We start from the raw sequence: 13,934 nt of genomic DNA, 5'->3' as shown, positions 1-13,934 counted from the left end.
TCTTTAAATTAATCAACAAAGATATTATAAATATTAACTTGAAAATGGTATTACTTTTAAAACCTCAAGTTTTAAGAAATGGTTATTTGGTTTTAAAATGGAGCAGGAGCCTTCCTGGGAAAAGACATTCCCACCCCCTATCAGTCACCTCTTATTCAGAGAAAAGTTTTAGCCTCCTAGACTAAATTTGGTTCAGAAAAGCAAGAAAATGCAGAAACAAAGGAAAGCAGTCTAGCATGACAAAGTAATAATGGCTTAGCCATAAAACAAAGTCAAGGACCTTTAGTTCCTCCTCAAGGCCTATAGATAATATCCTGAGCCATATCCCACAGTTGTTTTGCAGAAACTAAAACCCCCAGCAGCTGGAAGAAGTCAACTGCATATGCTAACCACCAGCAAGCAGACCTCAGACCCTTGAAACCAGGTTGATAATTTGAGATTCCTAAAATGCCACCCTGTTACCTCACCACCAACCTATCAGAAGGATGTCCACGAGCTGATTACTCACCCTGGACCCTTTCCCTCATCTTGCCTTTAAAAACCCTTCCCTGAAAGCCATTGGGGAGTTTGTCTTTTGAGCATGAACTGTCCATTCTTCCTTGCATGGCCCAGCAATAAATGCAGTACTTCCCTTCAACCACAAACAGTGGCAGTATAGGCTTTTCTGCACCTCAGGAGAGCAGACCCAAGTTTGGTTTGGTAACAGTTTCACTGTTAGTTTAACAAGTAGCTAGCCCTAATTTTTAAAAACATCATTCTTACAGAGCCAAAACACAGTAATTACAAAAAATTTTCTTAAAGGAAAAAAAGAAATTTTTCTCTATTCCAAAAAATTTGTATAAAATAGTTTAAATACACTAACTAGAAAAACAAGTAAGAATCTTTATTTAACACAACAGATGTTTAACATGAAGTCTACAAAACACAACACCATTATTTTTAAGTACGATTACACACATAAAATCAACCACCTTCATAATGGTGATCTGACTTCTTTAAATAATGTAATCCTCCATAATATACAAAATAAACCCAATACTAATGGGACAATTAGTTTAGATGCCTGAAAAAGTATAAGATTACCCATCTTTTCTAAATCACCTTATCCCTATTAATTCATACATAAACTATTGCTCACCTTTCCAAATACTACTCATATTTAATTTTTCTAACGATAAAATGTACATCCTCTAAAAAATCTTGGAAACATGAATAAGAAAATAAAATCATAATCCCACATCTGGTATATGTTCTTCCACTCATTTACCTAAGACAGACATCAAACCTCTTTAAGAAAAATGATCATAGAAAATGAGGGCCTTTTAAGTGGTTCATTCGAGTCTATCATATTCCAAAAGTTATAATCATACCATCACTAAAGAAATACAGTGACGTTAATTCTCAGTGGTTGCAGAATTAGTCTACTTATCTACATGTACTTTTTTTGTGTGAGGATATAACATTAGACTTGACTTTCTATTTCATCCACCTGCGTAGGAAAAAAAGCAGACATTAAAAAGGCCCAGATCTTAAATCTTGATTTTCTAAATTAAGATGAATGTGACCTTGTGTAAATTACAACCTGAGTCTGTCAGATGAAAATGGAAAAAACTGCACCTACCAAATAGGGTGGTTTCGAGGATTAAATGATACATGTGAAGAGAGTAGCCAGTGCCTGCCTGGCACTCAGTAATAACTCCACAAGTATTAGTTCTTCCTTTACCATTAAAAGAGGCGTGAATGCGACACAACTACTAAAAGTCAGACTTTTAGACATAAATACGTGAAATGTGTTTGTTTTAATCAGAGCTTTCACTCATTTGTAATTAAAATTACTTCACAACCCACTTACACCGACGACAACTCAGGGTATTACTGCACCAAAATGAGTTCCGTTTCTTGAAGTAAAATTTTAAGGCCATTTTACACTTGCTTGGCTATTTGAAATCATAGCCAACAAGAGAGAAGAACTCAGGAAATTTCTCTTGTAAAAGTACTCCATGAGTTAAAACCCAGCGGTTGAGAATTTCCTTTAAGAAGGATAATTAAGAGATTGGAGGGGGTGGGGGGAAGGAACTCCAGACTTATTTTCCCACTTCCAATGATAAGTTTGAGGATAAACAAAAGAATAATTCTTTACAGCAATTTACAGAGAACGCCACGGACCCATAAGAATACTCCGGGGGAATGGTAAATTTGAAAATTGCTCCCTGCAATTTTCCGAGAACCTGGGATTGTCCGAGAACCTGGGATTCTAAAACTTAAAAACCTTGGGGTCTTTCAACAGAATTGGGGAAATGAGATGGAGGGAGGAGGGGGTAAAACGGTCTGTGAAAGCCAGAGAGCCAGAAAAAGCAATGGGAGGGGGGAGGGGCTGCCCCCAAAATGCCAAAGATCCAGTCTTTGGCGAAGCGGCTTCGCTTGCGGGGAAATCAAAGTAGTTGGGGAACTAAGAAAATGAGGAAATTCCAGCGCTGCGCGAGGAGGAATGGAGGGGGGCGTGAGAAACAGGGAAGCTGCGGCGGAAGAAGAGGGGTGGTGTCGTCCGAGATAAGGGTCGAGGGGGAAAGGGAGCAGCGGCGGGACCGGAAAGCCCGGACAAGGATGTGAGCCAGAGGAGGAGACGCGGAGGCGTCCGGGGTCGCCGAAACTTAGAGAAAGAGTAGGGGACGACAAGGGGCCGGAGCAGCGCGGGGCGCCCCAGTACCTGCAGAGATCGTCCAGGACGCTGCAGGGAATCTCCACCCGTTTAGTCTCCATGATGAGGACCCACAGCAGGAGCAGTGCATCCCGGCTCCGCGCGGCCGGGGACCGAGGGTACGGCACGGAGAGCAGGCGGCGGCGGTAACGGCAACGGCGGCGGCGGCGGCGGCTCCGACGAAAACGAGAGGGGGAAGGGGCGGGACCCGCTCACTTCCGCCCGGCTCCCTCAGCCTGGGACCCCGAGGCTGGGCCGCGGAGCGGGGGCGGAGCTCCTGGAGCCACGCCCCTGCTCTGCTTGAAAGGGCCAATGGGAAGCTGGAGAACCGGCAGCCTGAGCAAGCTAAGCCAATGAGACGTTTGTTTATTGGTCCGTCGGCTCCAATCCGTCTTCAAGCTATTCAGTTGCTACTCAGAAAACCAACTTCCCGCCGCCTTGGACTGGGCCTTGAGGTAGATAGACGCATGCGCACTATGCCTCCTTCGCACTAGTAGGAAGTCTGGAGGGCTCAGGTCTTCCCACTAGATCCCAAGACCAATATCCAGGACTTCGACGTGGTCTGCACCGCCGCTCCGTGACCGAGCAGGCGCTCCGACCTCTGCGCTGCAGAGCCTGTGGGCGCTTTCAGCACGACTGTGCATGCGTGGTTTCTGTCACCAGATATCCCGCGCACACATTCACCGCCGCCCCCAGCAACTCCAGGCCAAGGGCTGTGTCTCCTTTCGCTACAAACCCCCAAGAGAGTTGTCATTTTTGTGGTGGCTCACCTCGTTCACTCTGCGGGCACCCAACCCTGACTGTGAAGACAAGGGACTTTACCCCAGTATTTGACACCCTGTAAGATCTCAGAAAATATGAATTGATTGAACCTGAACTCTGGAATCTGCATTCCATCTGCTGCACGCTCACACCACTCCAACTGGCTAGTCCTCATTCATTCCACATCTTGCTTATTGGAGTCCAATCCATTTGGGATCCTTGGAGACACTCTGGATGCGTCCATTTATCAACTTGCTCCTTTTGTATCAGACCCACAGGCCCACACACACCTGCTCAGTCTTGAGTTTAGTCTGTTCTGCCATTTAATCTCCCATCTTTTAATTTCTGTTAAAATGCCCACTGCCTTTACATCAGGTTCGCATTATTCTCCCTAGTCTAAGAGCTGCCTAACCAGTACCTCCTCCACCTCCATTCTTAGACTGTACACCTGCCCAGGTTTTGTTTTGTTTTGTCCAGATATGAACAGGTTACTATCTTTTCAGCTTCTGATAGCCCACCTACATCAGCTTCTGATGTATGTTCAAGCCCAAACTTGGTATAGGAGCCCTGTTACCATCTATTTTACTCTATTTTCCATCTTTGTTCTTTTTGCTTTTTATCGGAAGATTCCTCAAGTTTATTTTCCAGCCATCTATAGTTTTTACTTTTCTAGAATTTTCTTTCGTTCTTCAAATGGCTCTTCGTCATGGTGTCATAGCCTTGCTTCATAGATCCTGTATTTCTATGAGGGTATTAATACGTTTCAAAAGTTTTCTTCTTCCTGAATAGTCTTTTATTCCTCTCAGTTGCTTTTTCCTATTAATTTGGCTTCCACCTATCATATTAGATGTTTTCTGGTGGTCCTCAACTATTCACTCATACTTAAGAGTATGGAACTAAAAAACTGGAGTCAAGTGCTGTAAAAGCTGATTGGAAGCTCCCAGCATGTGGGTGGGACTTGTTTCCTGAGAGCTTCACTGTACGATGGTCTGGCTGGGCTGCTGGTTGGGAACACATGGCATCGGTATCTGTAGGGCATTCTTTCCAGCTGGTCAAATTCCCCGTAGAGAAAATCCTTTCAGGCCAAACTGGAAATATTCTAGGAGTCAAGTAGGGAAGCACAGGCTGGAGTATTCTGTTTGTTCTATTCAGTCCTCCCTGCCACAGTACAAGTCTAGTTTGGGTTACCTAAGAAACAGGCCCTGCGACAAGGATTTGAGTGCAAGTAATTGATTTGAGATGTGATCCTGGGAGAGACTGGTGGCAGAGCAGGGAAGTGAGTCAAGGAAAGGAAGAAAGCCAATGAAAGGATTATTATGAACAAAGTTAGCACTGAGGGTTAACTGGAGCTGGAGAACTTTGAAGACCAGTATGAAACACACCTCAGAGTTATCCTACTCAAGGGGTGAGAAAGATGGAGTATTTATATACTAATTTCCATCAACTATTGGTTGAGGGCTGCCCTTGGGGTCAGCATCCCAGCCTGAAACATGGGCAGCAAGGCAGGCTCTGCTGACCAGAAAAAACCCTCAGGCAAAGCCCTCATCAGGTGGAAAAGATAATTACGTGATGACCAGATGATGGCTGTTGGATGTTGTTGCGCTGCACCAGGGCAAGCCTGCAAGCCTTGTAGCTGCCCAGCCTCGAGACCAAAGAAAGAGCCCAGAGACACCAACATCAGTGGTATATTGGACAGGAGGATCTTACACAAAGGGTCCTGGGGTGCCCCTACCATGGGCAGCAGATGGCAGGCAGGACATGGCAGGGAGAAGGAGGCTACCATCTATAGGGGGAATTCACATCAGGTGGGCTCATCAGTTACCAGTGACTAATTAAGGCCTATGGTTAAGAGGATTGGACAGTCATGTGAGTGAAGCAGGGACTGGTCAAGCAGGGATGTACAGAAAGCAAGAGAACAGCCATCTTGAATGGCCTGACCATGCGGATGTCCAGGCAGCTTGGTGTAATAGATTGGTGGATGATGGTAAAGCCCCTTCAGTAGCTCTGTCTTGCTTGGTGTGCACTCTATCTAGCCTACTGTAACAAGCAGGACCCCATGAGGCCTTCCTGGGACAGACCCCGCCCCTGCTCCACCATGTCCTCCACCTGCCTCTTGTCTGGAGAAAAACTTTAGCCAAATAATAAATTTAATCAGAGAAGTGAGAAAATGTGAAAGCAAAGGAAAACAACAAGACAAAATAATAATAATTTAGCCATTAAACAAAAGCAAGGACCTTTAGTTCCTACTCAAGGGCTACAGATAATATTCTGAGCCATATCCTTTGAGCTGTTTTGTAGATACTGAAAACCCTCATCAGGTGGAAAAAGTTAACTATGTGATGACCAGACTATAGCAATGACATAAGCTTCTCTAGCTTACACAAGTCTGAGAACTGACCTCAAAGAACTGGGAACAAACCAACCCTGGAACTGAAGATTAACTGTACTTAAAACAATCAAGATGACACTGATCAGACCACTGCATGACCAATTTCAATGTGACTGTCGGAGCTGACTGTGCTCTTCTGCACTAAGCCCCCTCTCTCCGCCTATACACCCCTGAAACTCCCTTTAAAAACCCTTACCCCCGATCGGCAGTTGGGAATTGGCTTTTGGACACGAGTCCAGACCTTTTCCCCAGGTTGCCAGCCTCCTAAATAAAGCAGTTTTTCCTTTCCTACCAACACTTGTCTCTCAAATACTGGCTTTCGAGCAGCGAGCAGACAAACCTGAGTTCAGTAACACTAACTGAACTTCTTTTCTGTGTCTGAGGGACACCTTGGTGGTTATTTTTCTTAGTTGTCCACTTGTAGCTCAAGTCTGGTTTTTAGAGTACTCTAAATGGTGGCAGTGAAACAATGGTGGAAGGCAAAGTGGTGTTTACCCCCAAGGGTCCAATGGCATAAAAACAATCAGGCTACCAGCCCCACTGAAGAACCTAGAGGAAGTTTTCCTGCTCCCTTATTTCTTTATAGTCTCCCAGCTCAGGGACAGCTACACAACTCCTTCTTTGGCTTTTAGGGGCCAGGAAGTCCCCAAACTCTCTCACAGTGCTAAGTCAATCTCCTCCACAAAGAATTCCAGTGATGTCTGAGGGCAAGCATCTTCCAAGTTACTTTCCTGCCCATTCCCCATCTCACCCCTGCTTCCTTTCACACACATTTCTAGGAGCTGGGCTAGTGCACAGTGGAGCAGCCCTTATAGCAGCCCTCTGAGCCGTGACTTCTAAAGTACCCAAGGCCTCATTCAAACCCAACTGTCCACAGGCCCCAGCAGCCTGTGGCTTGAGAGAAGAAAATAAATTGGAGTTTGGAGTTGAGGGAAAGGAAGATGCTAGCGTTCTTAACTTATAATATGATATGATTTTTAAATAATTGGGTTGATCAAAACCTTTACAGTTTTAAAATATGCTATCTCATTTAGTGTTTATAACTACATGGGATGGACAGATAGAGATTAATGAAGCTTATAAAGATTAAGTGACTTACAAAGATTAAATCATTAAACCACTGTACGCAATGGAGACAGAGCTAGAATTCAGGTCTTTTGAACTCATCAGCAGGAATTCTGCTTCAAGGAGAACGACACAATAATAATTATTAATATCTGTACAGCATATTATAGTATAAAATTATCTTCAAATACAATAATCCTCACAACAAAATGAGTTGTTGTAGAATTCTAAAAAAATACTTAACATGCTTACTGGCCTCTCCCAAGTCAGCTGAGCTCCTGACAGCTCTGGCTCCAATTTCTACAGGTCTCTTAGCTTTGCCCTACTCCACATGTTAGCTTTAACCTCAGGACACTGGTGAGATGGCCCTGGTAGTTCCTGATCTGATGACATTCAATAAAGAGAGGAGAGAACGGAGAGCCGTCAGGTATCAGAGTAGCCAATTAAACCAGCAAGCCAAAAATGAAAGAGTTAAGCCTTTAATCACTTACTGTGACAGTGTGAGAAAGAGGTTAAAACCAGACAAAGCATGACTCCCTCCTTTCCATTTTCTCCTTGGAACAGAGCACTTGTCAAGGTCAGATGGATTAGCTCAGATCCATCAGTTTTGGGTGGTGGTTTCACTGAACAAAAGGCTCCAGCTGTTTTATGGACCCTGGGGAAAGGGTTAGGAGTGAAAAAGCACTTCTCCTTCCCAGATAAGGAAGTCTCAGCAGAGGCACCTGAAGAAGACCTCTGCCCAAGCCCTAGATAAGGAGACCTAGGATTGAAGGCCCTGGGGCTAGGAATGCAAATAGTGAAGCACAGGAGTCTGGGAGGCCTGAGTCCTTGACTGCAACCCCCCTCAGAGATCGCAGTCCACTAGCTGTGCACCAAGGCTGTGTAGAGAAGGCAGATATTCCCCATGAGGCCTGCCAGGCAAAGCTTTTGTAATTGCCCAGGGTTAGGCCTGAAAATCACACATCGGTCTTTAACCGTGAGACAGACTCATCAAGAACTGCTGGAATTAAGTGGACTCTGAAGCCTGTCCTACCTCTGAACCTACATGAACCCATACTTTTTTTTAATAAATTCATTTAGTTTATTTAAATTTGGCTGCGTTGGGTCTTCATTGCTGCACACAGGCTTTCTCTAGTTGCGGCGAGTGGGGGCTACTCTTCGTTGCGGTGCGCAGGCTTCTCATTGTGGTGGCTTCTCTTGTTGCGGAGCACAGGCTCTAGGCATGTGGGCTTCAGTAGTTGTGGCAAGCAGGCTCAGTAGTTGTGGCTCACGGGCTCTAGAGTGCAGGCTCAGTAGTTGTGGCGCACGGACTTAATTGCTCCACGGCATGTGGGATCTTCCCGGACCAGGGCTCGAACCCGTGTCGCCTGCATTGGCAGGCAGATTCCTAACCACTGCACCACCAGGGAAGCCCAATACGTTTCTTTTTATTTCAGCCCAAGCTTTCTGTTACGTGGGCCCAAATCATTCCAACTGATATGTTTCACTAGCCACCCAGGGGCTCAGACCAGAAACCTAAGAGTGAATCTTGATTCCTGTCTTTCTCACACATTACCATTTCCAGTCCGTCAGTGAGTCCTGTTCAATCTACCTCTTAAACCTATCTTAAAAACCCATCCCCTTTATATGTATTGGTATAACTGGATCACTTTACTATACACCTGAAACTAACACAACATTGTAAATCAACTATATTTCGATCAAAAATAAAAATAAACAAATAAATAAAGCCCATTCCTTTTTCTCCAACCTCAGCCTTCCCCACCTCAGTCCAAGCCACCTCATCTCTCACTTGGACAACTTCAATAGACTCTCCTGTCTTCTGCTCTTGCCCTATTTTAATCCATCCTCCATGTAGCAGCAGGAGTGATCATCTTAAAACACAAATTTGATCACATCGCTCTCCTGCTTGGAAATCTTCATGATCCTTGGAGTCAAATCCAATATGCATGCTGTGACCCAAGAGACTATATGATGGGGCACCAGACTATCACTCTTGTTTCTTCCTATGTCCCATCTGCATCTCTCTCTCACTACACCCTAACCACACTAGCCTTCTTCCGATTCATCAAAAACTCTAAACTCTTGGGAATTCCCTGGCCGTCCACTGGTTAGGACGCCACACTTTCACTGAAAAGGGCATGGGTTCAATCCCTGGTCGGGGAGATAAGATCCAGCAAGCCACACGCCAAAAAAAAAAGGAAGAAAAGGCCGTCTAACTCTTTCTGCATACCATTCCCTCTACCTGGAATGCTGCCCACCCACTTCTATAATTCCCCCCTTTTCATCCTTTATGTACAGCTTAAACATCACCTCTTCAGAAATCCTTCCCTGCCCACTGTGTCTAAATAGTCTCTAATGTTATTATCAATCCCATTCCTTTGTTTTCTTCATACTATGCTTCCTCAGTGTGAATTCTTTTCAATCTATTTTTCCCTCTCCCCCACTATACCATAAGTTACAAGAAAGCAGGGATCTTTTCTATGTTATTCACTGAGTCCCCAGTGCTTAGAATATCTTTGTCATATGGTAGGCACTCTATAAACGTTTGCTAATTAAGAATAGGCAAATGAGTAAGTTATCACCAAATATGTGCTGAGATTACTGAGGAAGAAGTGACAAGATGCAAAATCTTAACATCAATAAGTGTGAAGTTCTTCAAAAAAAAAGTGCATCTCTGCTTAGAAATCTGTTGGAAAAGATGAACTCATTCTAGCTCAGATGGGTTTTTGTTTTTTTATTTTATTTATTTAATATTTTTGGCTGCTTTGGGTCTTCGTTGCTACGCACAGGCTTTCTCTAGTTGCGGTGAGCAGGGGCTACTCTTCATTGTGGTGCGCGGGCTTCTCATTGCAGTGGCCTCTCTTGTTGCGGAGCACGGGTTCTAGACACACGGGCTTCAGTAGTTGTGGCTCGCAGGCTCAGTAGTTGTGGCGCACGGGCTGCGGCATGTGGGATCTTCCCGGACCAGGGCTTGAACCTGTGTTCCCTGCATTTGCAGGCAGATTCTTAACCACTGTGCCACCAGGGAAGTCCTGGTTTTTGTTACTTTCACCAAAAAGTTCTAATTAATGCAGAGTTCACTTTCTCTTTCTCTATGTATGTGTGTATATATAGATATATATACATATATACTATATCATATATATTATATAAATATATTATGTAAATATATAAAATATAATATACAATAATATAATAAATATATAATACATACCTATGTATGTTAAACGTAAATATATGTATAAATATATTATGTATATAAAACAACTCTAGACTCTAGAACTCTAGAATATCTTCCTTTACTTTTGCCCTCCCCTTCCTGCTCCTCTGTCATGTCTAACTCCCATGCTCTGATAAGTTTGCCCAGAATTGGAGGAAGCAGTTGAAAGGGGGAAAATGAAGTTGTCAGACGCAAATAAAAAAGCTCTACTACAGTGGTAAACAACCTTTTTTTGCATGAGGGACAGCTCAGGAAAAAAGAAACTTGTTTCAGAATTTTTCTTTTTTAGAAATAATTTCTTAATTTTTAAAAATCAGAAATATAATCTCTATAACAATTCTTAAGAATTTTCTTGTTTAATTCCCTGTCACTGATGAAGGGGTTTTGGGTTTTTTTTTTTACTAAAATTTTGGAAAGTAAATTACTAACAGGCACTAATTACTATGTCAATTCTTTGAATAAATTTTGTTGTTGAGTAAGCATGCTGGAGGTTGTTTTGTTTTTCTTTCTTTAACTGACCTTGTAAGCATCTTAATTGGGAAAAGCTGTTTATCTCATCTCATATAGAATTCTTTAAAAGAAGAAATTTTGTTGAAACAACAGCATACAAATCCTAAGCATTTCTCCAATCACTCATTATTAAAATAATCAGCTTAATTGGGCCCCATTACCCATTGGTCGACATGGAGCTTATTGTCCACAGTTGGTCTGTTACTCTCCAGACAGAGGCCCCATCTGTGACAGGCCTGGGTGGCCCCAACTGTTCCCAGAGTACACAAGGACACCAGAATCCAAAACAACAAAAGTCTGTTTTATCTCTACCAGCAGAGGGTGTCCATTCCTTTTTCCCATTTTTAAAGTTGACATCACACAGCCGCCTTATGTTTTTAGCACAAGAGCAGGACTTGAAAACTGAGCCTTTTGCCATACGTAGGACTCCCCTTCTAATGACTTCAGGTGAGTATATCATTATCTGCTTAAATGATTCAGATCTCCGAAAAAACCCTTTCCCACATAAGGAAAACTCTCCCTGAAAGTTGGCTTTCTCTTTTCTATTCTATAGTCACTGCAGCACTGCCAAATGGTGATATAATCTCACTCTCTACATTCGTTTTATATTATATTGCTGCTTTGACAAATTACCAAACTTGGTGGCTTAAACAGTACAAATTTATTACCTTATAGTTCTGTAGGTTAGAAGGCCAACAAAGATCCCACTGAGCTACAATCAGGATGTTGGCAAGGCTGTGTTCCCTACTGGCAGCTCTAAAAGCAGAAGAAGTTTCCTTGCCTTTTCCAGCCTCTAGAGACCACCTGCTTTCTTTGGCTCATGCTTCCCTTCCTCCCCTCCCAAGCCAGTAATGTTTGGTCGATTCCTTCTTGCATCACATTACTCTGACCTTCTGGCATAGTCTCATTTCCCTGTGACTCACTCCTTCTGCTTCCTGCTCCATTTTTAAGGACCCCCATGATTGCATTGGGCCCAACTGGATAATTCAGGACAACCTCCCTATCTTAAAGCCAGCTGATTAGTAACTTTAATTCCCCCTTTTCCATTAACATAACATAGTCACAGATCCCAGGGACTGGGATGGACATTTTGGGGGGCATTATTCTGCTTGTCACACTGTATAGGTATCCTTGCTTTACAGCTTTTCTCTATGCCTACCCACCTCCACTTCCAGGAATCATTGCCAAATATTTTTTTTTGGCCCTTCGGCATGTGGGATCTTAGTTCCCTGACCAGGGTTCAAACCCGCGCCCCCTGCAGTGGAAGCACCGAGTATTAACCACTGGGCCGCCAAGGAAGTCCCCACTGACAAATTTTTATGGTGCCTGAAAATAGCTAGTTTTAGTAAATTAAAATTATGCAGTTTTAGCTCCTTTGTTCATTGTGCATGGGATCACCCAGTTTAAAACCAGCCCTTATTTAAGGGTAAAATAATGCCTGGGATTTGCTTTAAAATAATCCACCAGGGGAAAAAGTTGCAAGGCAAATAGATAAAATAAGGTAAGTAATTGTTGAAGTTGGGTGATAAGTACATGGAGTTTAATTATATTCTTTTCTTTTGTATATATTTTCAAAAGTTCGTAATTTAAAAATTGAGACTTTCTTGGGACTTCCCTGGCAGTCTGGTGGTTAAGGCTCCGTGTTTCCATTGCAGGGGGTCTGGGTTTGATCCCTGGTCAGGGGAACTAAGATCCCTCATGCCACATGGCACGGCCGAAAAAAAAAAAAAATCTAGACTTTCTTACTGAGAATTCAATTGACTTCTCTTCTTGCTTTTTTTTTTTTTTTTTACTGTTTGAGAGGGAAAAAAATAAGAATAGTCAAAACTGCATACTAAATATGTCCTTATTAAATGCACTAATTTGGAAATGCAACTGACTTAAAAAAAAACTTTTTGGAGATATAATTTACAATGAGATGCTGCTGACTTTTATAAAATTAAACTTTATTTGAGAAAATTGGAGATTCATATCTAGCTGTAAGAAGAGAGCTCTGATATACCCTTTACCCAGTTTCCCACAGTGGTAACATCTTACAAAACTATAGCAGGATATCACAACCAGGAGAGTGACATGGACAGTCAAGACATACATTTTCATCACCATTAGGATCCTTCATGATGCCCTTTTATAGCCAGCATTTTCTGTGTAGGTGACATGTATTTATTGTACATTCCAAATGAGGACTCTTCTTATCAATTTTACATGCCTTCCTCTCAGCTTTGCTTAGGAACTTATTGGCAGTTGCTTAAAATCACCAAAACCTATTTTTCAGAGCTGTCAAACACACTGACTGATATAATCCTAAAACTGAACTGATCAAATTTTAGGAACCAAAGATAGACTAGCAAAATATGAGCTCAAATAAGGGATTGAGAGCAGTGCACAGAACAGTGGAGAGGCCTCCTGGGACTCCAGCATCAAAGCAGCATGGCAGGGAGGCAGGGCAGTCAGTGTAACCACCTGGGTGGCCCAGTCATCAAACACGTGACTGACACTGCTACTGCCAGCTGCCTCTTCCAACATCCAGGCTCCTCGCTCCTTTCAGCTAAAGGGCTCACGTAGGAATGCACGTTGGTGCAGCCACTATGGAAAACAGTATGGAGGTTCCTCAAAAAGCTAAAAATACAGTGGCCATGTGATCCAGCAATCCCACTCCTGGGCATATATCCAGACAAAACTATAATTCAAAAAGATACATGCACCCCTATGTTCATAGCAGCGCTAGTCGCCATAGCCAAGACGGGGACAACCTAAGTGTCCATCAGCAGATGAATGGATAAAGAGGATGTGGTATATATACACAATGGAATACTACTCAGCCATAAAAAAGAACGAAATAATGCCATTTGCAGCAACATGGATGGACCTAGAGATTATCATACTAAGTGAAGTAAGTCAACAAGAGAAAGACAAATACCATATGATATCACTTATATGTGGAATCTAAAATACAACATAAATGAACTTATCTACAAAACAGAAACAGACTCACAAAGAGAACTGAATCACTTTGCTGTACAGCAGAAATTAACACAATACTGTGAATCAACTATACTTCAATTTAAAAAATTAAATTAAATAAATAAAGGGCTCACTTAAAAGCCTACATCTCCTGGCCCCTCTCACAGCTCTATGTGAGTACATGGAGCAACTGCATTTGGCCAAGAAGATGTATGCATAGGGTGGTCTAGGACTTCAGGAAAGTCTCTAAAAGCAAGCTTTTCTTTACTCCTTCCTGTGGCCAACAACTGACCCTCTGGTCAGAGAAGTAAAATAGAAGATGC

General features: G+C 42.9%; 1 protein-coding gene across 3 annotated transcripts in view; it reads right to left on the bottom strand.

The window, feature by feature from the left end:
* Positions 1-2,918, bottom strand: part of DCP2 (decapping mRNA 2) — a 50,424-nt gene extending 47,506 nt beyond the window's left edge. For all 3 annotated transcript variants that reach the window (XM_060009027.1, XM_060009028.1, XM_060009029.1), the window contains exon 1: positions 2,708-2,918. In XM_060009027.1, coding sequence (XP_059865010.1) covers positions 2,708-2,760 — 53 coding nt within the window. In that variant the 5' untranslated portion in view covers positions 2,761-2,918. The remainder of the gene's footprint in view (positions 1-2,707) is intronic.
* Between the last annotated feature and the right edge of the window lie 11,016 nt (positions 2,919-13,934).

The sequence above is a fragment of the Delphinus delphis genome, chromosome 3, assembly GCF_949987515.2.
Source record: "Delphinus delphis chromosome 3, mDelDel1.2, whole genome shotgun sequence".
Lineage (NCBI taxonomy): Eukaryota > Metazoa > Chordata > Mammalia > Artiodactyla > Delphinidae > Delphinus > Delphinus delphis.
This window is presented reverse-complemented; position numbering and strand designations above follow the sequence as displayed.